The sequence below is a fragment of the Aristolochia californica genome, unplaced genomic scaffold, assembly GCF_029961685.1.
Source record: "Aristolochia californica isolate CCGP_79_NKW_82.1479 unplaced genomic scaffold, dmAriCali1.0.hap1 SCAF_2, whole genome shotgun sequence".
Lineage (NCBI taxonomy): Eukaryota > Viridiplantae > Streptophyta > Magnoliopsida > Piperales > Aristolochiaceae > Aristolochia > Aristolochia californica.
Genome location: NW_027181881.1, coordinates 4939373 through 4964000, shown reverse-complemented (window position 1 = coordinate 4964000; position 24628 = coordinate 4939373). Strand labels below are relative to the sequence as shown.

At 37.4% G+C, this 24628-nt stretch overlaps 4 protein-coding genes across 7 annotated transcripts; 2 read left to right on the top strand and 2 right to left on the bottom strand.

Annotated features, from left to right (window-relative positions):
* Nucleotides 1-436: 436 nt before the first annotated feature.
* On the bottom strand, nucleotides 437-1174 carry LOC137957062 (uncharacterized). The gene is made up of 2 exons (XM_068804763.1): nucleotides 870-1174; nucleotides 437-771 (listed from the first exon to the last, which is right to left on the bottom strand). Exons 1-2 carry the CDS (start codon nucleotides 1015-1017, stop codon nucleotides 641-643), a joined length of 279 nt encoding a protein of 92 aa, XP_068660864.1. The 5' UTR covers nucleotides 1018-1174; the 3' UTR covers nucleotides 437-640.
* A 5332-nt stretch (nucleotides 1175-6506) lies between these two features.
* Nucleotides 6507-8258, top strand: LOC137956073 (LRR receptor-like serine/threonine-protein kinase ERECTA). The gene has a single exon (XM_068803388.1). The coding sequence runs from the start codon at nucleotides 6803-6805 to the stop codon at nucleotides 7988-7990; it is 1188 nt and encodes a 395-aa protein (XP_068659489.1). The 5' UTR covers nucleotides 6507-6802; the 3' UTR covers nucleotides 7991-8258.
* Nucleotides 8259-13113: 4855 nt separating this feature from the next.
* Nucleotides 13114-15203, top strand: LOC137956270 (uncharacterized). Its single transcript, XM_068803688.1, has one exon. It carries the CDS (start codon nucleotides 13214-13216, stop codon nucleotides 15059-15061), a length of 1848 nt encoding a protein of 615 aa, XP_068659789.1. The 5' UTR covers nucleotides 13114-13213; the 3' UTR covers nucleotides 15062-15203.
* Nucleotides 15204-15984: 781 nt separating this feature from the next.
* LOC137956738 (LEC14B homolog) lies at nucleotides 15985-24374 on the bottom strand. 4 transcript variants are annotated; one of them, XM_068804339.1, is made up of 11 exons: nucleotides 24299-24374; nucleotides 23698-23779; nucleotides 22387-22928; nucleotides 22141-22260; nucleotides 21255-21332; nucleotides 20231-20404; nucleotides 19527-19604; nucleotides 18733-18908; nucleotides 17094-17243; nucleotides 16668-16728; nucleotides 15985-16553 (listed from the first exon to the last, which is right to left on the bottom strand). In XM_068804339.1, the coding sequence occupies exons 3-11, from the start codon at nucleotides 22777-22779 to the stop codon at nucleotides 16359-16361; spliced, it is 1425 nt and encodes a 474-aa protein (XP_068660440.1). In that variant the 5' UTR covers nucleotides 22780-22928; nucleotides 23698-23779; nucleotides 24299-24374; the 3' UTR covers nucleotides 15985-16358. The 4 variants fall into 4 exon arrangements, with proteins under 4 accessions (XP_068660440.1, XP_068660441.1, XP_068660442.1 ...); XM_068804340.1 differs by having other exon boundaries at nucleotides 22387-22923; XM_068804341.1 differs by having other exon boundaries at nucleotides 22387-22895.
* Nucleotides 24375-24628: the final 254 nt, after the last annotated feature.

Here is a 24628-nt window from a genome sequence, read left to right as displayed (position 1 = left end):
AACTCACTTATTCAGCGTACATTAAGAACCAAAACGGCTACCAAGAACCAAATAAGAGATGCACCTTATTCAAGCAGATTACATTTTATCAAATCATGCTAAAGAAAGCTTCTTATGTATGCAGAAACATAACCTACAACTTACTGCAGCCATCGTACCTCCTGTTCTCTGAATTTATTGCTATGCATCATGAATTATGCTAACCAAGGAACATAACTAGCAAAATGACAATAGTAAACAACAAAAAAAGCATAAAAATAAGACTACTCTAACAAACTATTATGTTTCTTAAGCCAACTATTAGCATCATCCGATCAGCCATAACAAAGGAAAAGAACAACCTCACTGTTCCCTTGTCAACTTCGTTTCCAAGGTGGAGTTTTTCACGGCTAAAATAGAGCTAACCCATCTCAAAATAACTAAGATTACATAAATATTAAACAACAACCTCATAAAGGACTACTATAAAACACAAGAATTCCAACTTACTAAACAATTAAACAAATAGCCAAAAAAGGAAAAAAAATCCTTGGTTATTATATCCACGAAGTTAGATCTAGACCATTACAATACGGACGGTGCAGATTAAACACTGCGAAGCAGCAAGCCGAGATTTTGTAAGGATACACGACATAACAGCTTATAAACGCTCAAACCTCAAAATCCGTCGATTAGCCTTCCCGCTGCGGCGTTCGTCAACGACGCCCGGGTCGGACTCGTCATTGAGCCAACCAACCGATCTTTGAGCATCAAGAACAGTTTGCCAAAGTCCTACTCATAGGGAAACAAAACAGAAAGATAAGAAAGGATAAGACCGACCATAAAATCAATTTGGGGAAATGAGTGGTAAAGAAGAAATTTTGGCAAACCTTCTTTTACCGTCTGTTTCTTTTCTCTGATCTCCTGAAAGGTAGCAGAGACCTTCCAGTAAAGAGGCCGACCGAAGTAGAAAGCGACGAAGAGGAGGAAGAGAAGGAGAACGACACGAAAAATAATTCTACCCGCTGTAGAAGCCATTAGTGATAGTTCACTCGTCTGGTCTAGCAAGGCTTGTTTTCGTGGGCGCGAGAGATTTTTTGTTCGGTCACCTCCTGTTTTGAGTAGGGTGAGAAATAGGTGGCGGGAAACAAGCGAAGTCGGCCTCTTGGGACTCGGTTTTTATTAAATAAAAACTAGCGTTAACTTTCGTGCGATGCACCGGACCAAAAAAACAAATAGTAGAAGTAGATGGAAACGAGGGGTGGCATCGTGCCGAACCCAACCTAAAATTCTTAAATATTTCGAGCCGAACTTTCGGTCAGTCTTGTCTCGATCCTAAAATCTGTCTCGATCCTAAAATCGTTATGAGCCAGAGTCTCAATATATATTTAAAAATTTTAAAAAAATATATACGAATAAAGTATATATAAAATTATGTATATATTTTACATAAAATTGGGCATGACCTCTACATAAAATTGGATATAACCTATATATATAATACGTGTATAAGATTGGGTATAACTTCTACTTAAAATTGAGCATAATTTATATATATAATACTTATATAAAATTCGGCATGGCCTCTACTTAAAATTGGACATAATCAATATACATAATACCTGCATAAGCATTCCATAAACACTCCATAAAATTGTTTCTACACTCTATAGAATAGTCTAAACACTTCATACACTGCATAACATTATAAATAAACTTCATACAATAATCAAACACAACAAAATTAAATGAAATATCACTATCAATTTACAATCACCCAAGTAAAAACTATAAATTCTTTAAATAAAATCCTATTACTATTAGAGACTTACTAGAAAATTACAAAAAATATTTTAAATTTTTTTTAGGAAAGTTAAATGGACCTCTTATTGTCTTTTCTAAGGAAATAAATAAAAATTGATAATTAATCTAATATATTATTATACTTATCGATAAATTTTTAATCACATAAGATGTCAAACACAAAATTGCTATGAAATGGCATCATGCTCAAAGTATTATATCATCAACTATCAAATACTTATTCAAAATTTTTCTATATGGTTTTCTAATCCATCTTGGCAAGAAAATCTTACTTAGAAAATTATATTATTTTTTAAAAAGAATTTATAATTAAAAAAATATTTTGAAAAAACATGAAGCACTAATGGTTCCTATATTTCTACTAAAAATGTCTTTTCAACATTTATTGAAAAAACCACTAATAGTCTTTAGAAACGTATTTTTACTAAAATATATTTTCAATTTATTTAAGAGCCATGAGGAAGGGACAAAGAGTTTTTTTTTTCCTTGTTTATGATCTCGCCCGTAGGGGTGACTTTGAATAAATTATATATAAAATTATGCATACATTTTTAAAAAATATAATGATAGGAGAGGTTCAAGATTGAATTTCAATAATGGATTAAAATGCACCAATATTAATCTTTTTTACTCCAATTGTTGTCTAGCTTGTTTTGTAATTTTTGAATCCCCCTAGATGAAAATATATATTCTTGGAAAAATAAAAATATTTTTCCTATGATACATATTCCCAAAAAAACCTTTAAATAAAATCTTATTACTATTAGTGACTTATTAGAAAATTACAAGAAATATTTTAAAATTTTCTTAGGAAAGTTAAATGGACATTTTATTGTCTCTTATAGGAAAATAAATAAAAATTAATAATCAATCTAATATATTATTATACTTATCGATAAATTTTTAATTAAATAAAATATCAAACACAAAATTACAATGAAAATTGTTTCATGCTAAAAGTATTACACCATCAATTGTTAAATACTTATTCAAAAATTTTCTATAAAGTTTTCTACCCCATCTTGGTACGAAAATTTTACTTAGAAAATGATATGATTTTTAATAAAAAGTTTCAATTAGAAAAATGTTTAAAAAAACATGAAACAGTAATATTTTATAGAAACTTATTTCTATAAAATTTATTTTAAATTTTTTCAAAAGGAATTTTTTTTTTTTACTTTATGATCTCGCACGCATGAGATCATCTTCGCGCGGGGGAGGGGGGAGATTATTTCTCCCCTAATTTCTCCCCTAAAGTTAGGTTCTGGTTTTCCATCGAGACGACGCGGAGGGAAGGGGGTTACGGCGCCGGGAAGGACCTGTCGTCGAGGATGACGGCTGAGACGGAGGTGGCGGTGACGGAAACAGAGGCGATGGAGAGGAGAAGAAGAAATGGAATGGACGGCCACAGAGGCGGCCGACGAGCAGCTGCGACGGCGGTAGAGACGACCGATGAACAACTACGACGACGGTAGAGGCGGCGACAATAGCCGACGGGAGGGGCTCGGCGGTGACGAGGGGAGGAAAAAATCTTCCCCCCCTCGCTCTCAATCCCGCTCCCGATCCCGATCCCGATACCGATTCCGACTCACCTCGAGCCGCCTCGTGAGCTGACGAACCGAACTTGGCTTCGGTCGAGTTCGGCTCATGAAGGTAAACGAGCTGATTTCAGTGCTCGAGCTCGGTAGATAACGAATCGAACTGAACTCAAGCCAGCTCAGTTCGAAGCCACCCCTATAGAAAACGATTTTCTCTCCATTGTCGGAGCTTCCCACCATAGTACCACTGGCCCTTTTAGTGCAAAGTAATTTCACTAGTGAAAATAATCTAAAACCTGTTTGCGTGAATTTAAAGTGAATTACTCACTCGTTCTTAAGAAAAACCAGTTAAAGTGAAATTACTCACTAAGACTAGTGAACTAGTGAATTCACTTTCACTCACGCGCTCACTCGTTCTCTCTCACTCTTGTTCTGCTCATTCCGCCATCTCACTTTTGTATTTGGATATAATAAAAATAAATATTTGTTTAAGTATTTTATTTTATATATTTAATTAATTAAAATAATAATTTAAAAAATTTATTAATTTAAACAAATTGAAATTTATGTTATTTTATTAACATTAAATAAAATTTATCTCATAAAAAATAAATATATTAGAGTAATTTTATATAATAAAATACCTTTTTATTTATATAAATTCATGATTTTAATATTATATTTGATTTCTAACTTAAGAGAGACAATATAGATATTAAAATAGTAACAATTTCATTAAGTATTTGGATATTATAAAAGTAAGTATTTTTATATTTTTAATAAAAGTTTAATTTAATTTTAAAACAAATTAAATTTATTTAAAAAATTATTCATTTATTTTAAAAAAGTTAAAATTTATTTTAGTTTAGTCAAATACAACTACCTAAAATAAAATATAAATCTATTAAAGTAATTTTATGTAATAAAATACCAAGTGTTTTATTTATATAAATTCTTTATTTTTAATATTATATTTAATGACTATTTTAAGAGTGAGAAATTAGATATTGTAGAGTAACAATTGGATTTATAAAAGTAATGATTTGTTTAGTCATTTTATTTGTATATTTAATCAAATAAATAATATTAATTTATTTTTTAGAGCACATTGCTTGCATAAGAAAGTTATGAGCACATGAGTGTTTGCTCCTATTAGCACAAAAGAATTGTGTATAAGTAAGGTCTTACCTCAAATAAAAATATTTGTTTATTATATATGGTAATGAAATTTAATTTTGTATGAATTTTAGATCATTTAAAATATATATTAAAATTAATTTATTAGGACATATATATTATATTTTTATATTATTATGTAATATTAAATATTGATATATTTTAATGCTATTTATCATTTCATTTAATAATATTTAATATGGTACTTTGTAGTACATCATTAGTAAATCTAAAAATTAATTCCTATTTTGTCATTGTTGTGTGACTGACTAATAACCATTAGTAAAACCCGTCCTTACCCTATTTTATATTTCCGTCTCATTTTTACGGGTCAGCATTTGAGGAAACCCGTTCTCGACCCAAAACCCAACAGTTTTTGTTCAACTCATTCCTAACCCACAAGCTTTCAAGTCAGATTGGGTGATGACCACCCCTAATAATTAACATAATATAAAATTAAAAAATTCACAAAAAAATATAATTAAAAAACATTTAATGCACATTTCCTTCCAAAGGCTTCCTAAGAATCTTAAAATGGCAAATAGTAATCAGTTGTGTACGTATAGGTCGCATGTAGTTATACTTGGTTTAAAAGGAAGAAATTCAAAGCGGAGGTGAAAGAGACAAGACATGGTAGCAGACATCCAGCGCCATCGTAACACTAAATCAATTACGCTACTCTTTCACCATTCACCATTCATCGATGCTATCATAAATCCAGGACTACAAGCCGCCGAATAAGAGATTCACAAATAGGTGAGAATTGTCCCCATCCCCTTCCGCCGTCGGCCGTATATAGTTGAACCTGTTGCGTGACAAGTGCGGCGTCCCAACCTTCTCTGTTAACAGTGAACCAGAATGAGAATGTTGGTTAGCATTGCGACCTATCGAAGCAGACGACACCAGACACTGAAGAGTACAAATCCCTTTCAAGCAACAGTTTGATCCTTAGACGTTTGCCTGAGTTTCCATTGTTTCTTTAAAATTACTAAGGGAATTCCGAACTCGATGGTGCTTACCCGCTCTTCATAATTACAACGAGAAGAGAAAGCAGAAGTACGAAATCAAGGACGGCAGGTTAAAAGGGTGGGGCACAAATGCGGTTTCTTCCCGCCGGAGGAGTGTGACTCACCGTCGAATTGCAACTCCAGTTGACCGGACGATCATTCAAGTCTCAGCAGACTGAAACCCGCAACGCCAAATTTAATCAGTTGTGGACCCGGTCCTTAACATACCCTCTGCGAGATTGTGATTTTATCGAACTTAAATGAGTCGAGTGCAGAGCTCATAGTTCATACCCTCCTCCAGCCATCAAAAGCTCAAGAAGTCGAGGCAAATGTTACTAGACCAAAAAAGCAGGTAAGAAAGGAAATAGAAAATTCAGTGAAAGAACGAAGCCCAAATGGAACCCCTTCCATGAAAAGTTTCGCTTTCACGAGAACCTTTCATGAGTCTTCTGTTTATTTCTGGGTAATTTTCGCTTAATTTGGTTCTGGTCAGAGGAGACGGTTGATTTACAGAAAAGAAGCTATTAGAGAGACGGAAGAGAGAATCCATTCTTTCTCAAAACAACGTTAAAAAACGCAGAATGACCGAAAGTACAGCTTAGCTGGCACTTGCTTCCTAAAGCCCAACCTAAGGAAGTGCCTGCTCTGATTCGTTTTTTTAAAGTCCGACGGACGGTCGCAGTAGCTTACTTGGCATCAATTAAGTGACGTGGCAGCTCATCTTACGGTCGATTGCTCGGTGACATTTATGGTGGTTCGCCGCTTCTGCGCACCAATGTAAGTTCACGTGGCCCTCGTCTCGACACCAGATTGGTGAGCTGTTACCCGAGCCCCAGCTTCGGTGTTGCACGTAGGCTTGGAATACCGTTTGGCTTTCCCAACCTCGCCCTGTAAAAACAAAATAAACGGGCAAAACCCCGAGGATAAAAATAAAAAAATAAAAAAGGGGAAAACAAACCGCTTTTGTGGCAGTAGAGAATAGAGTGCGGGTAGTCATTCAGCCTTGCCCCGGAAGCCAAAATAATGAAAAGCAAGCGAAGAGAAGAAAAGAGGAGCAGACACAGAGCAAAGCTTCTCCACCAAGGCTTCTTCTCCCTTCCTCTGCTCTCTCCGCCATTAAAACCCTCAGATTTCGCACGAGAAAAGCACAGGTCTTTCTGTCACTCACGGAAAAGCAGCAATAGAGGCAAAATCTCACTCCTTTAAAGTCTCTCCGTCGGGTTCCCTCCACAAACTCGGAGCTGTCTGAGGTGGGAGGGGGGTTCATTCAACGAAGCCATGGAAACCTCAGCGAAGACGCTTCTTATCCTACTGGTACTCTGCAAGCATTTGGTCGTTTTTTCAATGCTCGACCCGCTCGATTTCCTGGCTCTACAATCAATTAGGAAATCGCTCGACGACATGCCCGGTTCAACCTTCTTTTCTCAGTGGGATTTCACTTCCAACCCCTGCGATTTCCCTGGCGTCTACTGCGAGGCCGATAAGGTGATAGCGCTAAACCTCGGTGATCTCAGAGCCGGTTCGCCAGGTCTCACTGGCCGTCTTGATCCCGCCATTGGTAAGCTCTCTGCCCTCACAGAACTTTCCGTCGTCCCCGGTCGTATCATCGGCGTGATCCCTGAAACCATATCGCATTGCCGGAATCTCCGCTTCCTCGCCATCAGTAAAAATTTCCTGCACGGCGGAATTCCAACGTCCTTTTCCAACCTAAGGTCACTCCAAACTCTGGATCTCAGCTACAACCTTTTGACAGGTTCTGTTCCTCGGTCAGTGGGGGAAATTCCTTCACTTTCGAACGTAATCCTCTGCCATAACCGTCTCTCCGGCTCTATTCCTCTCTTCATTGCGCCTAACCTCATTCGCCTCGACCTCAAACACAACGATCTCTCCGGTGCAATTTCTCCCAGTTCTCTTCCTCCGTCATTACAGTACCTGTCGCTTTCGTTCAACCGCCTGACCGGACCGGTCGACCGCCTCTTACCTCGACTCGGCCGCTTGAACTACCTGGACTTGAGCATGAACCGTTTCACGGGCACCATACCAGGCTGCGTCTTCTCCTTCCCCATTTCGTCTCTGCAATTACAGCGGAATCAATTCACCGGGTCGGTGCTACCCCCGGGACAGGTCAGGATCTCCACCGTCGATCTCAGCTACAATCACCTATCGGGACAAATATCGTCGTTATTTTCATCTGTCCAGAATCTTTTCCTAAACAACAACAAGTTCACAGGCCAGGTTCCGGGGACTTTTGTGGATGGGTTACTCTCGGCCGGGATTCAGATACTATATTTGCAGCATAATTTTTTGACGGGGATTGAGATTAAACCCACGACCGAAATACCCCTGAGCAGTTCACTCTGTCTGCAGTATAACTGTATGGTCCCGCCGGTGCAGACGCCTTGCCCTCTGAAAGCAGGGAAGCAGAAGACGAGGCCAACGGCGCAGTGTGCCGAGTGGCGGGCGTAATGGGCAGAAAATTAGACAGACTATGAATGTTTATTCTTTAATTTTTATTTTTTTGAGTGAATTCTATATAATGGTTTATTAAATATGGGTCTAAAACAGGGGAAAAAAAGATCTGATCAATAATGTCTGAATTTGTCTGTAGATAAGTTGATAGAGTCATGCAGAAGGTGACATTAATTTGTTTTGATGTTTTTATTTTTATTTTTGCATGGCGTCTATATACATAATTCTATTGGGTCTTTAGTAGACTCTCGATTCTCTTGTTTGATATTTTGGATGTTCAGTTTATATATATGGATCTACATTTATTGGCTTTTTGTTATGTTCTGAAATTCCCCTCTATCTCTACGGAAGTTCATGATCACAAAAATCGAGCAAACCAGAGTTGTCCACAAAATTTGGGAAATCTAGTGCAAGAAACAAGAGATGTGGCCATACCTGAGTGGATGGAAATCACCAAGCCTGATCCTCAGATGGATCAAAACTGGGTATGAGTGAGAGTTGTGACGAGGGGGACCATCTAATCCCATATGTGTTCTCATTGCCTTCTGAATTCTCTCTTTTATCTTTTTTAGCATGGGACTGAGAAACTTATCGTTCCACAGTGACAGCAGATAGGTCGTCTTCCATGCGGGCACGATGCCATCATTGTTTCTGGGTATAACCAATAATTTTTCTTAATCTCTTTAGACACGAAAGGGAAGAAGAGGAGATTGATAGTTAGTTTCCAATACTTGGCTGATCTTTGACGAGGACAGTGAGATCTGAATCGGGTCGATTTCCCTTCTCCTCGCTCTTCTTTTAATATTTTGTTCGGTGGGGGAAACAAACAAACAGGTAGAAGGCACTGTTGTGAGCTCTGGAATCTACAGGTTATTCTCAACAACTACGGAAGACCCAAGACGATGAACCGCTTTTTCTTTTACCTGCTTCAGGTCTGCTTTCTACTGGGATACGTCTGATCACATGCTTCATTATAGTTTATAAATGAGAGCTTGAAAACCTCACAGAGTGGGGTCTGAAATGGCAGGATCGTAATGCTTCTATATAGAGTAGTTGCCTTTTAAGAGACAAAATTAAATATTGATTTGTTGGTGAGACCAAACCAAACTCTCTCAGTGTCTGATTAAAAAAATACAGATATTGACACAGAGAGAGAAGAAACCAACAACTTTCTCGAGTAGGCGTGATGACAAAGACTCGGCAAAGAAGCATATCTTCGTGAACGTGGAATTGGCTGAGAAATAAATGACGTGGGGCATGAGAACCCGGCTTGAGTTCGAGATCAAACTCGGTTAAAATAAAAATATTTAAGCTCGAGATCGATTTCAATATTAGGCTCCAAAAAACTGAGTTCATAATCCCTGATTTCTGTGAGTTGGACCTAACTGCCCACGTGTAGGGGGGGTGTATTGCTGGGCCCACGTACAGATGGGGAGTAAGTACTAACCAATGGATTGAGCGTGAGGGAATTACATTGCCTCGTTGTCAAACAATGACGTGTCTGATAGAGTTATTATTGTCCTTGTAGTGCGCATCACTTCCTGCTTATTATAGCACCTTCCACCAAACAAAATCAACAAAATCAAGGTATTTTAGAATACCTTTTCCTTCTTCTGTCATCATCTCTCTCTACCAACCCTCGAACCCGAGACTCACGAGCCAGGAACACATCCTTAAACCAATGGGAATCCGCAGGATTGGTGCCATATTTCAACTTCAGTCTTTATTTCACCTTATACGCTTATAATTTTCATGACCGATTTACCCTTTCAAAGTCTACAAAAAGTTAGTAGGCTTCACCCTATCCGAAAGCTTGCAGGTTGGTCTATTGTACCTGAGATACTGAAGCCTGGAAATCACACATATGAATGTAAAGTGAGTCAGCCGTTGGTTCATGGATAATTGTTTGATTCTACTATGACTTGCAAATTCTCTGAATGAAGTAGCTCTAGAGCGCCTATAGGTTGTAATGTCTTAGTAAAATGTTAGAGATTAAGGTAGTCTTCCTGAGGAAGATCTCTTTTACCTACAAACGGCCTCTTCAGCTTTGTTTAGTCTGTTCTTTTTGGTCGACATGTTATAATCTAGTGTTCGAACACCATGAGGACCCTGATTTCTGGCTTGCTTTATATTATAAAATGGACTCAAAATTTGATGCATTAGAGAATTACATCCTTGGCTCCAATGTTAATAACAATGTGGAGTTGTCATCTAACCTGTAGAATAATATTATCGTAATTATCAATTATCATGAGTATATTGTTTATAGAATTACACTATAGACAGTAGTTGATTATAACTCTATAATTTGAGTTTGTCTCTAATTCAATTACTAGTTATCTTTATCCTTATCTCTATCATGCCCCAACAAGATGGAGCTTCAAGAGGAGAGTCCAATCATGATATTCAGAAAGAGAAAGTGTGTTCTTGAAAGTGGTTTGGAGAGAGCAAGAGTACTTGAGGCGGACTGAATCACATCGTCCGACGGAATCGTATCGTCTAGTGAGAGAGCAACGGCATTGGTAGCGGTTGAGGCGAATGGAATCACATCGTGTGGATGGGAAGAAGAAGCTCTGTTGAGAGGTTTTTTTAAAAATACAAAAATTTGTTGCATGTATGAAACTCGCACGTGTGAATTCGCACGTTGTGCGGGACTAGGCGTCCTAGGGGGGAAAATAATTCCCCCTCAACTTAGGTATCTTGGTGTTGCCGAGACACCTGGGGGAGGGGGGTGTCTATGCTGCAACGTCGGCGAAGGTGGTTACCTTCAGAGCGGACTACGACGGCAATAACGTCGGGAGCGTGAATTCGGAGACAAGTTTTTTTTTTCGTTGCGGGGGATTAGGTTGTGATGGTGGTGCATCGGTGATGGTGACAGGAACAAGGAAGGAAAAAGGGTTCTTGCCAGACAGTAGACAGCAAAGGTGGCGATTCTAGCGACGGGTGGAACGACTAGCAACGATGACAGCGACAGGCAGGGAAGTTCGAAAACAGAGAAGAGGGTGGTTGGCAACATTTTTTTTTCTGTTGAGAATATCGCTGGCTAATTGTACTGCGACAACGGAAAGCTATTTAGAGAGACGGATAAGAGGAAGATAAAAGTATCAGGTATGGTGGCAGCAGTTGGGTGCGGCGACGGCGGCTACTTTGATAAGGATTTTCAGCAACAGTGGACTAGTTCTGATACATCGATTGGGAAGCTCTGATACCATGTAGAATAATACTGTCATAATTATCATTGATGAGAAGTATACTATTTATAGAATTACAACAAAGACAATAGTTGATTACAACTTTACAATTTGAGTCATGTCTTTAATTCAATCATTAATTATCTTTATCTTTATCTCTATCATAGAGAGTATCTTAGATATTATTGGTGGCAAAATTATTGATTGCATTTATTTTGTTTTATTGTGTAAATCATTGTTTTGGAAGATAGAAAAGAATATTAAAGGTATGCTCATAAGGAAGACACTAATGCACAAGATCAACACCCTTTTTATCTTTTAATAAGTTGATTTGGAGATGAAGACACATCCAAATGATGGCTCCTTACAATTTTATGTTTTTTTTATGATGTTACCCTATAATTTGCAACTCTCAATTTCTTATTCTGTTTCATTTTATTTATTTATTTTGAGGTAGGTCATAATGAATTGAAAGCTTTAAAAGAAAAGCGACTGAACCGCTTTATTCTTGGAAGGATGCCTAAGCTAATGGCAACAAACAACACTTACTAAATCAACCTAATGGGGTTTATTACACTAATTTATTTATTATTCTCTTAGTTAGAGTTATGCTTTGTTTTCAAATTATATGCCTTGATGATGATATGAGAAATCATGTAACTTAGCTTTGTTGGAAGTAGAAAATATATGTTGGTGAATGCCAAAGCATAAAATTGAAGAGTATAGAGAGAGGAGTTGAGAGGCAGAAGAAGGAGAGAGAGATGAGAGAAGGGAGATGTCCGGAAAGAAATCCCCATCTTCTTTAATAACTTAGGTGAAAATTATAACATTGCCCTTATACACTTATATTCACTTTACTCCTTATATTCCCCAATGCACATATCCAAATTACATGAAACTTGTACTAGCGATGGATCTAAACATGTAGAACAATATAAAACCTATTATAGATATCACATCTAATTTAAAAAATCAAAACTATCCTTCGACTGTTTTTCTAACTCTCCCCCTCAAGTTGGAGCATATATATCCGTAAGTCCCAACTTGTTATAGAAATATCTAAATTAGCGTTTACCCAAGGCCTTAGTAAACACATCTCCAACTTGATCACAAATCGAACATAGGGAGTGACAACGTCTTTCTTTATCACAACATATCGAATAGAGTGACAACTCTCCAACCACCAATCTAACCCACATCAATGCAATCACCATATGAGTCATGAATTTATACTAAACTTCAGGACCACAACTTTTTACTTTTTGTTCTTCCAACTTATCAAATTACCTCCCAAGAACACACAATAGTTGGTGGTAAATTTTTTTTTATCAAGTTTGGACCCAACATACTATGTAGCCGAGAAATCTTTTATTTTTAAATGATCATGGGTCTAAAGAATAACCATTTTTTGGGTGACCCTTTTAAGTAACTTAATATTATCTGTGCAACGATCCAAATGAATCTTACGAGGATGGTCCATAAACTGACTAACCACACTAGCAGCGAAGGATGTGTCGGGGCGAGTGGTTGTAACATATATCTATTTACCAACTAATTGTCAATATACAATCTTTTCATTGACTCTACCGGGACTTTTTGGTATCTGAATCGTAATCGTAGAACCCTAGATTTTCTCAACACCGATGCCCTTAGGATCGTACGGTCATATTTCGATCAAGCACCAACATTAGGATTCTGTCCTTAAGGTTTATAGGGGTAATTTAGACTTTCCGCTGACATATTTATTACCGTTGTCCTATTCTTAGGGTTTCTGGTCGTGATAGATCTCATTGTCAGCCGTCCAAATGAACAACATGGACGGCCGATCTGGAAGGAGACGGAAAGCCTCATTTGAATTTGAGCGGCGCTTCTATTTCTCTCTCGTTTCGATGAGGCTAGCGTCGCTTCGATCTCCAGCCAGTAGTTCGAGAGGACCAGATTCTTTAGCCTCTCTCCGTCCCCAATCTGTTTGTGCCGCCATTTCTCTTCTTCTTTCTGTGATTTGTCTCGCACACTATCTTACACAACCATGGCGAAGAAGAAGGTCGCCCCATCAGCACCACCCTCCGACTCCGTCGAGTCTCTACGGCAACCAGTAATGACCAAGAAGAATCTTTCTTCTCAAACATCCATCCCCGATTCCGAGGAGAAAACGAAGAACCTACAAGCCCTCAACTCCATGCTTATAAAGCAGACCGTGGAGCTTCGGCAGCAAATCGATTCACTCACTTCTCTAAATGAATCTCTACAGTCGGATCTGGACCATTTCGCTGCCTTGGCACAGAGCCTTAAATCCAGCAACTCCCTCTTCCAAGACCAGCCTATCGAGTTCGAGGTGCAGGATAGCGTCAGCCGCATTTGCGTCTCTAAGGCCTTGCAGGAAATGGTTTCAGCTGCGGAGAAGGTGAAGGAGGAGCTGACTCAGAAACTTCTCTCGTCCGAAGCCGAGAAGCAGAGTTTGAACGAAGAAGTGACGAGCCGTTGTCAGGACTTCGATGGCCAGATGGAAATTATCATGGCGGGTAAAATGGAGATTGAGGTTCAGTTGGAGGCGCTTCGAAAAGAAACTGAGAGGTTCCTTGGTGAATTTGGTAGAGTTGCTCTTAAAGAAAATCCTGATGTTGATTATAAAGGGCAAGATTTAAACGATCTGCGTTCCGTACTCACTTACTTCGAGCTGTTTGCGTTGAAGTTTAAAGAGTTGAAAAGCGAGAAGCACAATGTTGAGCTACAGAAGGCCGACTGCGAATTTGAATTAACAAAGCTACGACAAGAGGTGGGTCAGCTTCAAAGTGAAGTTAGCTCAGAGAGAGAAGCCCTCCAGTGCGTTATTCGTGAGAAAGACAATCTTGATAAAGTGCTGGAAGATTTCAAGAAGAAACTCGCAATCCGTAATGCCGAGAAGGAAGAACTGGAACGAGTTATGGCTGAGGAGGATGGTAAGATAGATGAGTTGAACGCAACTATCAAACGACTAACGGAAAACATCTCCGAGTTACGGCTTGAGCTTACTGAAAGGGAAACCTTTTACCGCGAAGAACTATCCTGTGTGCTTTGTGAGCGAGATTCCTTAAAGGAAAATCTTGCGTCATTGCTGCATCAAGAAAAAGGTCTGCGATTAGAATTATCCAAATTGGAAGAACGAACTTCCAAAGATAAGGACGCACTGGCGCAGCTTTCGTTGGAGTATGAGAGATCGGTGGAAGTGAGAAACGAGATGGTCAGAAATTTGAATACAATAAGAGATGCTAAGGATCTCGCCGAGAAAAAACTGGAAGATTCTGTGAAAGAATTAAATATTTTATCAAGAGTAAAGAGGGAGATTGTTGAAGAAAAAGCAGCAGTGGAGAAAGCAAGGATAGAGTTAGAAGCTGAGATGGACCAATTGCGCGGTAAATGTAAAGCGCAAGAAGAAACGAATAATCAATTGCAAGGTGACATTCTGACTCTTCAAGACTTATATACTCGTACTCTGGGTGAGAAGAATAATCTGCAGAAGAGATTGGATGTTGAAACAGAAGAGGCTAGACAAGATCTTCAGAATTTGCAGACTAGAGCTGAAGATAGTGAACTCGCTGTGAACCGGGCTCTAGCCATGCTCAGTGCAACCATTGAAATGATGGGTAGGCGAGAGGGTGAACAGGCTGCTGCTGATGTTGGAGAGCAGGAAGGTGTCCTTGGGTCCTTCATGGTGGAGCTGGAAGCCATTAAAAGGATTTTCAAGGCGAAGGACATCGAGATGGAGAATTTGAGCAAGGATCGTGAATCTCTGCATATTGCCTCTCATGCCCACAAGAAACTGTGTTTGTGGTCTTGGGTTTCTTCAGCCACTGTTATTATTGCGGCCTCTATTGCCTATATCACTAGAGGACGCTGATGTTATAGTTTCATAGATTCTCTACGATAGGATTAATACCCTCTTCTTTTTCTCGTGGTTGTTGATGCTACCAAAATGCTGCTGCTTGAAATTATCTGTTGTTTCTTGGGGTTTAAACTAGTCTTCATTCAGGTTTCGCATATTGGGTGTCATATTTTTGGTAAATAGATCAACGAATTTATACCCAAAAAAATTGATCAGAATTACATAATACTTCTTTAATTCAAATGTTTTACTATCTAATTTAAGTTTACTACAATAATCTTCATTTTTCGATTACCAAATTTGGGTTCATAGTATTGAAACTAGGTGGTTCCGGTCTACTTGGGTTAGGTACTTGGTTTTTCGCACTTAACAGACCGGTCTACCTGGGTTAAGTTCTGTCCACCCTGATCTATTGATGGGTTAGGTACTTGATTTTCCGTACTTAACATACCGGTCTTTTAGGTTGTATTGGTTAAGCATGTAACATATATTATATCTAGATTGTAGTGTTGCATTAAAGAATTTTATAGTTTACTCTCGACCTAAACCTCAGATAATCTAGCTAGTGATAAAATATCTTTATAGTCTTTTTAACCATTTCAAATATACTTTTTAAGATCTTGTCAACTGCATTCTGAGAATTTTTAGAAACAGAAATGTTACTAAGAGATATCCAAAGCTCTTTCAGTTTCAATTTCATAATCACATCAAAAAATTATTTAATGTGTTGAACATACAGTTATTTTAGTTGTTGATCGGACAACTGAGATAACGTTTTACACCAAATAGTTTTTCATATTGGATAAGCTCTTTGTACATAACCACTTGTTGTTCGAGAAGAAATCCAACTAGCAAAGGGTTTCAAGCTGAAGCTTCTTACAATCTCAATAGGACGTTAGATTTAAAAAACATACACAAAATAGAAATATAAGATGTAATAAAATAAAAAAGGCAACGGATACTACCAGATTTTCAAACAATTCTTGTTGACAAGGAGGACAAGTTTTACTTACATAAACCATATGAATAGCATGACCGTCAGATAGGAACGAGCCACGCGTGCTATCCAGAAAATACAGCTTTATCATCCAAAAACCTGCTACTGCCTGGTTTTGCTTGATCATGTAGATGAGGTAACGGATTCTCTGAGAGAGCTGCAACAGAAATTGTACAAAATGGGGTATTTTTTTCATCAGCAAATTCAAGGTTTATGATGAATAGATGCTTCAACTCTTGCGGTTCTTACAACTTACCGGTTTTTACTATAAAAAAACAAAAAAAAAAGTTCTAACAAGCGATAAACAGAATCAAATCAATAATACCCCCCATAACTCCTCCCACTTCTCTTTCGAGCCAAGGCAGGAGCCTTAGCATCTCCAGGAAATTCCCATCGAGCAACTGTACCATCCCACGAGGAGGAAACAAGAATAGGATAGATGGGGTGCCAGCTGCAATCCCTTACTGTTGAGTCATGATAATCCAGCTTTGCAACTAGGGCTCCACTTACCTGATGGCTCGCCAAGTCATGAAAAGCACTAAATCAGCTCTAGAGGAAGTACTTGCAATCTATCTAGCTTACAAGTAAATTATAGTAGCAAAGGGAAGTGAGGTAAGAACATACGACATCATAAATATATACACTTGAGTCATAAGCTCCAGTGTAGATGTACTTTTGACCAGTGCTGCAATGTAGTACATATAAAAAATCAGTACTTCGAGCGTGTCCAACACAAATATTTAAGAATTTTGAACCACCAATATAAGAACTGTAAAAATCCTCTAGGTCAAACTGTTCCATATTTTACTTGAACTTTTTTAATTACAACTTTATCGAATCAGTTCAACATGGTAAAGTCAATTCCTATATAATTAGCAGATATAAGCTTGTTTTGTTTATCCTTCTCCTTCTTTTTCATACTTTGGGTGTACATAAAGTTGGGCATGAAAGCAGTCGCCAAAAGAACAAAAAGAAGGAAAGACAAATAGAAAAAGAATACTGGAGCAGAGAAACCACTTCACTTTATATAGATTGAGAATAGGAACATACCTATATGCAGGAGAGAAGTAACAGCGAATGAGAGTTCTCAACACTGAGTGACCTCGATATGTTGACAGTGATTGATCACAAGGATGTTTAATATTTCTGACATGTGACGGGTAGTCCATTCTGTAGTCCCAGTCAGAATCTGCAAATGCTCTGGGGTTGCGAAGCAGGCATAGACGAGTTTGTATTGTCAGAAAATCCAGCTATATCTTCAGAAGTTAAATCAAGCTTACACAAACATGCAGAATAGTAGGTCAATCTTACACCAACACAGAAAATAAGTGTAGCATTCAGTCCCCTCAACAAGCACTTTATAGTTAGTAAAATCAAGAACTGATCGGGAATAACATACAATCATACATTGTATTGCTGATTCACATCTATGCACTCGCAGCTTCTAAACAAATATAATCATTAAACAGAGATAACAAGCAAAAAACAATAAGGCCTTCCTTTGTTGTAATATTCCATAAGATTCTAGTCTGCATTCTGCAACAGCAAAAATATAGTTGGCAGAGCATTAATCTCCTAAATGAACTAAGAGCACAACCTAAAACTAGGTTTTGAAAAACAAGTTGCCTTTTAGTTTTAAAGAAGTAAATTGATTTTTTTAGGATTTATTTCATTACTCTTAGCTTCTCCCTTAGATTAGCTTCCCTTTGTTTTTTATTACTTACTCTACTTATTTGGAATTATGAAGTTTTCTTATTTTTTGCTTTTGCTCCTTACTAGATACATCTTTATGTGACATTTATTGCATTTGCAAATTAATTCAACAACTTGATTAGACTATGAAATACGGAGTAAAAATCATGTTCAATTGAAAACACATTACCTAACACATAGATGTGTTAATTCTATTAAAGATGGAAACATCTCTTCACAAAGAACAAAAAGAAAAAAGCTGTATGTTTAGATGTTTTCCCAATAGAACCCATTCGAAATGCAACATAAAACATTTTCACCTATGGGAACGTTTTAAGATGACTTGAGCATACAATTTCACCATTTGAACTCTGAAATCAACAACTAAAAATCAAAATCAAAAGTGTGTTATCTACAATACTTCAAAAGATTTGCTTATGCTTGATAGGTGCATAAATAGGAAAAAGATAAAGCACGAAGCGAGATCAAATTATCGCTAAGTAACTACATAAATCCAGTAAATTTGAAGGAAAATGAACCACAAAACCGTGGCTATTCTTCCATTGTGAAGTTAGACACAAGTCACAATTTTATGAGACTCAAGCTTGCTAGTACAATCAGATAAGCTTCACTTATTTCACAAAATGTCCACTTAAATTTTTAACACAAAGTCATGGAACTAAAACATATCAGGAAGTAAACTTCATAGATGACTTTAGCAAATCCATGCACATTCAGTTGAACCAAAATTTATGACCATATGTTTGGGTCCTCTGAAATCTACTGTTCAGATAAAAAATAAAGAATAAAAATGATGTGGTTCATTTGAGAATAGAACTGGCCTTTAAAATGTTGATTTAATTGCAAAGCTCACAGAAGAAGAATACTACAGGACACAAGCAGACAAAGAAGCAAAAGAAGATCTCCTCATAACCATATGAAATAAAACAACTGACACAGGTATCTGACTCTATGCTTGAAGGGAAACAACTCGCACCGAGGGGCATTAGCAGACATTTTCCTTATGTCCCAAAGTTTGATAGTCTGGTCTTTACTATTAGAGATAAAATAACGGCCATCACCACGGCTATCAATAAATGTAATGCCTTCCAAATGGCCCATGAGGATCCCTGCTGGTCGTCCTTTGGCAACAAGGCAGCGTCTGTCCCAGACCTGAAGAAGTTACAGAATTTTTATTTGCAAATTTATCAATAAAATTGCTTAGTCTAATTACATGATTATGGATAGGATCTCCAGTCCAATTGAATGACTTTCCTTCCCAAACTAATTTCCAACAAAAATAACTCATTGGTGGAAAAGAAACAATAGCTATATGTACAACTTGGAAGGCTTGGCATAACTTGGACGAACTCATAGGATATTTTTCTTCCAAAGATTTTCTCAAGTCTAGAACCTCTCTGTTTTCTTATGTAAAGAAAGCATGGTCGACCATTGTGCCACTAGATACATAGATCCACAATCTAGTTGTCATTCCATATTCACATTGAAAGAAGTTTCTATATAGATGATACTTACATATATCAAAGTCATAGCGAGAAATGGAAAAGAGAAAGAGAGAGAAAGAGAGAGAGAGAGAGAGAGAGAGAGAGAGAGAGAGAGAGAGAGAGAGAGAGAGGTATAAGTAGAAACTATACACCTTCAGAACAAAAAGTATAAAGTTTCACAAGAACCTTCCACAGGTACAATATGGAACAATATGGCACCAGCTTAGATAGGAACCTCAAGCCTGACATTTTAACAGTTCACAAAATACGTACAGAGGTAGTTTACCTTGCAAAGGTTATCATCACTCCCAGAATATATAAGATGCCCAGATTCGTCAGCAAAAGTAACTGTATTTACATCATTCTGATGAAGGACAAAAGACACTTTTAGTTTCTGAACATACGAAGAAATGCAAACACAAACACACACACATATGCACGCAAGCACACATGCATGCACAACTGGTTGTCACAGTGATCATCAACAGAAACACGCATTGTGGTGTTAAGAACACAACAATCATATGCACACACTATTGGGTTACTTCATGAAGACCATCTTGGAGTTCACTTTCTTTTATGATGAGATTTGTAATTTGAGTCATGACAATTCAGCTGTCCAAAGCATAGGGTGAGAAGTGCAATTTTTATAGTAGATTCTTTAGCTAAGAGTGGACTTTCTCCACAATATAGATGAGACCTTTCCAATGGATACAAGCTGATTTTTTTTTCCTTTGGGCTCTTCTGGCCAAAGACCTCTTTTTGTAATCCTATATATACTTTCCTTCTTGAATGAATTGTCATCTTTTTCAGGAGAAAAAAAAACTAACATCCTGCACAGAGCACTCAGGAGATATTTTCAATTTCTCACATAATTCTAGGCAAGGAAAACAAAACTAGGATATTAACAGTTCTTTCTGTTATTCTACTGGAGCATTTTGCTTCAATGGGGCCACAACTTTTCTAGAATAAATAGATAAATGCTTATACCGAATGTGCTGGAAGACGGAGGGTCACTTTATTTGCGTCCAAGTCATACACATATATAGAACTGTCATTGGTTCCAGCAACAAGCTCCCGCCCATCAGTAGAGAATTTGACAGAAAAGATCCCAAAAGAGTCCTCATCGCCATCAGCTGAGAAGTCCAATCCATAATGAATCTCCTGAAAATAAAGTAGGTCAGAGAGAAAGAGAGAATGTATAGGTGTGTGTGTGAGTTTGTGGTATAAATGTGTGTGTCTGTGTGAGAGAGAGAGAGAGAGAGAGAGAGAGAGAGAGACTGTGTGAGTTGGTTGATAAGGGCTTCTTTCTTATGCTTCTTATGCTTTCTTCTATTATCATTGCATAAGCAGTCAAAAAAATTTCTCTTACTTTCACATACTTCTAAAGACGCTTCAAATATTTGTTTTCACAAATTCATACTAGGTTAGTAGATGCTTTCACCCATTAACTCTCTCATTTTTATACCACAAACTTCTTTCAGCCTTCCAGGTTCTGATTTTAGTACATTTCATTGATACCATGTAAGAAGAAATACTACTCACTAAAAACTGATTGCTTCAGAATGAAAAAATGGGAATGCAAACCATGGAAATTCTCCTAGATTTAGTTTGAAAGAGGGTGAAGTGGAGGAAATTCGCTGTTTGAAATATATCAATCAATCGATACATATCTACCTGGGACTGTAATTCCATTGTTTTGTATGCTATAGAAGAGGTAAGTACAGAGAGAGAACAAGTAGTTAGCAAAGGATAAGAAAAGACTGAGAAAACTTCTTACCACCAAGAGTGCTGTCTAACTGATAACAAATACCAATTATATGAATTAAGAATTAAAAAAAAAAACTCCTCGTGATGTGCAAAAGCTTTATACCAATTTAGTTATTAGAATATTATACCACTTTGAGTTTAGAAGGGAAAGCACTGTTAAATTTAGGAATCGGCCTGTTCACAGCCAGTGAATGTGCAGAAAAAGACAAGTAAAATATAATGAGAACATCGGCAGAATCCATACAGTGATATTTGCATGAGACTCTACTGAAGAACTTCCCACATTAACAATGTGAATGATAGGAGTTAAACTGGTATAAACCTGCATTCAAACAACAGAGTCAATCAGTGAAATAGAGAACAAGTTCAATTAACTTGAAATCACCAACTATCACAAACTTGTATCGACAATAAGGACTTTATAAAGAACCAAATAACACAACTAGTCAAGAGTCTGGACCTAACTGTATCAATATATAAAAACAAAATATTTTTATAAAAATACTTCTAGATGCATTTCAAGTAATTTGTTAATTCCAGAAAATTCAAATCACATCTTTCAGTATCACCCATGTACCTCTATATATGAATGTTCACTTCCAATTTTTTTCATTTTTACTTATCTTCAAGATTGAGGGCAAAAGTACCATGATTTTGCTCAAGAACCATATCTACAGTTTTTCCAGTTATTCAAAACCTATACTTAATTGATAGGTTGAAAAGAAAACTTTATACTGTGATTTTGCTCAAGATGCTTAACTAATGTCTTCTGTGTGATTCAAAACCTTTACTTAATCGACAGGTTGAAAAGAAAAGAGTGCTATTTTATTTCCTAATGTTACCTCTTGCCTACAGAATAATCCTCAAGTAATAAGCTATGAAAAGTAATCCCACAAATAGGTTCTATGATCATTTAGGATTGGATAGTGTTTGGGTTTCTTTGTAATCTTCAAAAAGAGAGCTTCATTTTGCCACAATTGGAGGTGATTTTTGCACATCATGTAGTCCACCCTTTCAAAGTTCAGTTTATATTATTAATGAATGGAGCAGTGTGCTAAGAGACAGGCTTCAGCATTCAGCAAATGGACAAGCGTTGCACTGATATTCAATTCAAAAGTGCTGAAACTTACTAGATACTGCTGATCTGGAGATAGACATGTATCAGTAATAGTCCACCTCAAACTCCTGGCATGAATGTCTTTCTGAACTTTATACCCCTTTTCAACATTATATATCCTGACATTGCTAGACTAATTTACATAAACAGCAACAGAAATATTGAATGGTCAGAAAGAAAGAACCTCAAAATTCAGTTTTCTACTCTATCTGCAGTTCTTGATACATTTTATTCCAGATTGAAGTGATCAAGGTGATACCTGAAAACCAGCCACAAGAAGTGTTCCATCAGCAGAGAATTGCGAGACGTATGCTCTGCTATTCATCCCATCCACATGCCATGGGCCATTAGCAGGCAAATATCGACTAAGGACATGGCAACAATCCTGTGAAGAGAACCTTCCCTTCCCAGAGCAGTTGGCCTCTCTAGCAGATAACATTTTAACAGTAGAGATAGGCCTGTTTGACTTCGTGGATATGACCCTTTGTATCATCTCACCAGGTGATGATCTAAACTTAGTCAAATGAGAAATTTCATGATCAAGTGCAACAGACTGTTCTTGGTTTCTTTCACTAGAACTAGTCCCATCCATGGCAGTTTCTTCATCATGCATTTCGGAATCCACTTCAAATCTACTCATTGCATAACCCATGGTCTAATTTAGGCATTGATGAGCTGTCACATACTCATCATTGTACACCGAAACATATTCAAGAAATAATTGTTGCTTCAGTATAACGTTTGGAACCTAACAGCAGTAGATCCCACCTGTTTATGAAGTCACAAGTATGCAAACCTGATCTATAGACAAAGTGAGGAAATATAAACATTAAAATCAAAATACAATTATCATCCTAGAGCAAGAGTAAGATTTAAGATATGAAGCACCTCAGCTTAAGTTACAATACCAATAGGTTCATGAAATAATGGAAATGCGTAAACCTCAAGGGCTGCATTGACATAACCAACCTACAGCAGCCAAGAAAATCAACAGCCCCAGAATAGCAACCATATTATTGCCTAAAAGTCGTCTAGAGATTGATGATTCCTTGGTAGAGGAACCTTTGATAGCGTAGTTACAAACAGGGGTATTGGTTGTTCCAGTAATCTAATTTAAACACTCATTTCTATGTTCATAAAACAAGTGAATACAACTATCTGGAAAATTTCCATTCTTTACCTTTTAATTGATTTGCAATAATAATCGTGCCTTATGTTAGGCAAGGCAAACCACTTTCTTCATAGTAATTGGAAAATGGAAACGACATGATACAAGGATAAACATGGAAATCCCCTAGGAAATAAGTGAATTTTTTTTGGGAAACATAAGAAATTCATCAAAATATAAGTTTATTAAATCATCCAATACTCATAAAACACATTGAAACTACCCAAATGTTTCAAATTATGTACGTTCCACATAGTTTTCATGGAATACTCATTAAACCGAACTATAAATTGGCAAACTAGCTGCGGATACTTATCAATACAACAAGCTAAGATCCCAACCTGAGGTTCACATAATATTGATCAAACATCACCAACTAGGTTAAAGCAAAATCAAGTTTACCTAGACTTGTGGCTGTATAATATATCCTCTGCCGGACTTCTACCCACCAGAACTTCCTGTTGTAGCATCTCCCGAGTACTACCTTGACACGGTCACCACAGAAGTTAATTACAGTTTACACTACAGCGGCAATGTAGGCAAGTAAAGGAATACCAGTAAATCACAAGACCGCGTAAAATTTCTGATGAAGCAAACATGTTTAGCCCAAAATGACAGAAAATACAAGTTGATTTTTCTCCGTAGGTCACACAAAGAAAAAAAAAAAAAGGGGGGGGACCTAAAACATCGCAAAGAGACGAAAAGGAGCTTGACACCACTTAAGGACAATCTACCGGCTTCCTATCTGCACCAAGAGGCTTTAAATCAATCAATTCGCATCGAATTACAAACATATCGGAGAACATTTCAGTACACTACCAAAGCCCCTTAAACTTCAATCTAGAAGATTGAAATTGAAAAAGCTCAGGTAAACAAGTAAACTAACGTCTACTCATAAGCAACCAATCACATGTCCTCCCACGAGCAAAACTCAGTAGTTGACAATAATAAAGTGTGTTTCATGCACAAATAGTATAACGAAGCGAAAGATCGTCATCCGAACCTCCAAGTCGACAACGTTGGGAGTCCGGACTGAATTTCGCTTCTTCTTGCTAGGATTTTTTGGGGGCGTTTGGTAGTATGCGAGGTGAGGAAGAAATGCGGGCTTCGTGTCAGGTTTTGTGGGTCTTCCGGATGACGGAAGGAGCCGTAATGTGAGGGGGCCCGATAAACGTGGCTTAATATTTGTGTGACACGTAAGACGGTTCAGCTGCCAAAGTCCTAGTTACCGCTGCAAAAAATTTAAGAAAAAGAAAATAGAATAGAACCAAGGTTTTATTATTTATATTTTAATAAAATCGGATTTGGTTGAATGTTATTCTCATTGGGATTT

What these genes read in the sequence shown, in the direction of transcription:
- LOC137956073 (XM_068803388.1), top strand. Translation starts at nt 6,803, where the DNA reads ATGGAAACCTCAGCGAAGACGCTTCTTATCCTACTGGTACTCTGCAAG.
- LOC137956738 (XM_068804339.1), bottom strand. Translation starts at nt 22,779, where the DNA reads ATGGGTTATGCAATGAGTAGATTTGAAGTGGATTCCGAAATGCATGAT. An exon ending in CTCCAGATCAGCAGTATCTA is followed by an intron (nt 21,333 to 22,140) that starts GTAAGTTTCAGC and finishes GTTTGAATGCAG; the next exon opens with GTTTATACCAGTTTAACTCC. An exon ending in GTGATGATAACCTTTGCAAG is followed by an intron (nt 18,909 to 19,526) that starts GTAAACTACCTC and finishes TAACTTCTTCAG; the next exon opens with GTCTGGGACAGACGCTGCCT.
- LOC137956270 (XM_068803688.1), top strand. Translation starts at nt 13,214, where the DNA reads ATGGCGAAGAAGAAGGTCGCCCCATCAGCACCACCCTCCGACTCCGTC.
- LOC137957062 (XM_068804763.1), bottom strand. Translation starts at nt 1,017, where the DNA reads ATGGCTTCTACAGCGGGTAGAATTATTTTTCGTGTCGTTCTCCTTCTC. An exon ending in GAAACAGACGGTAAAAGAAG is followed by an intron (nt 772 to 869) that starts GTTTGCCAAAAT and finishes CCCTATGAGTAG; the next exon opens with GACTTTGGCAAACTGTTCTT.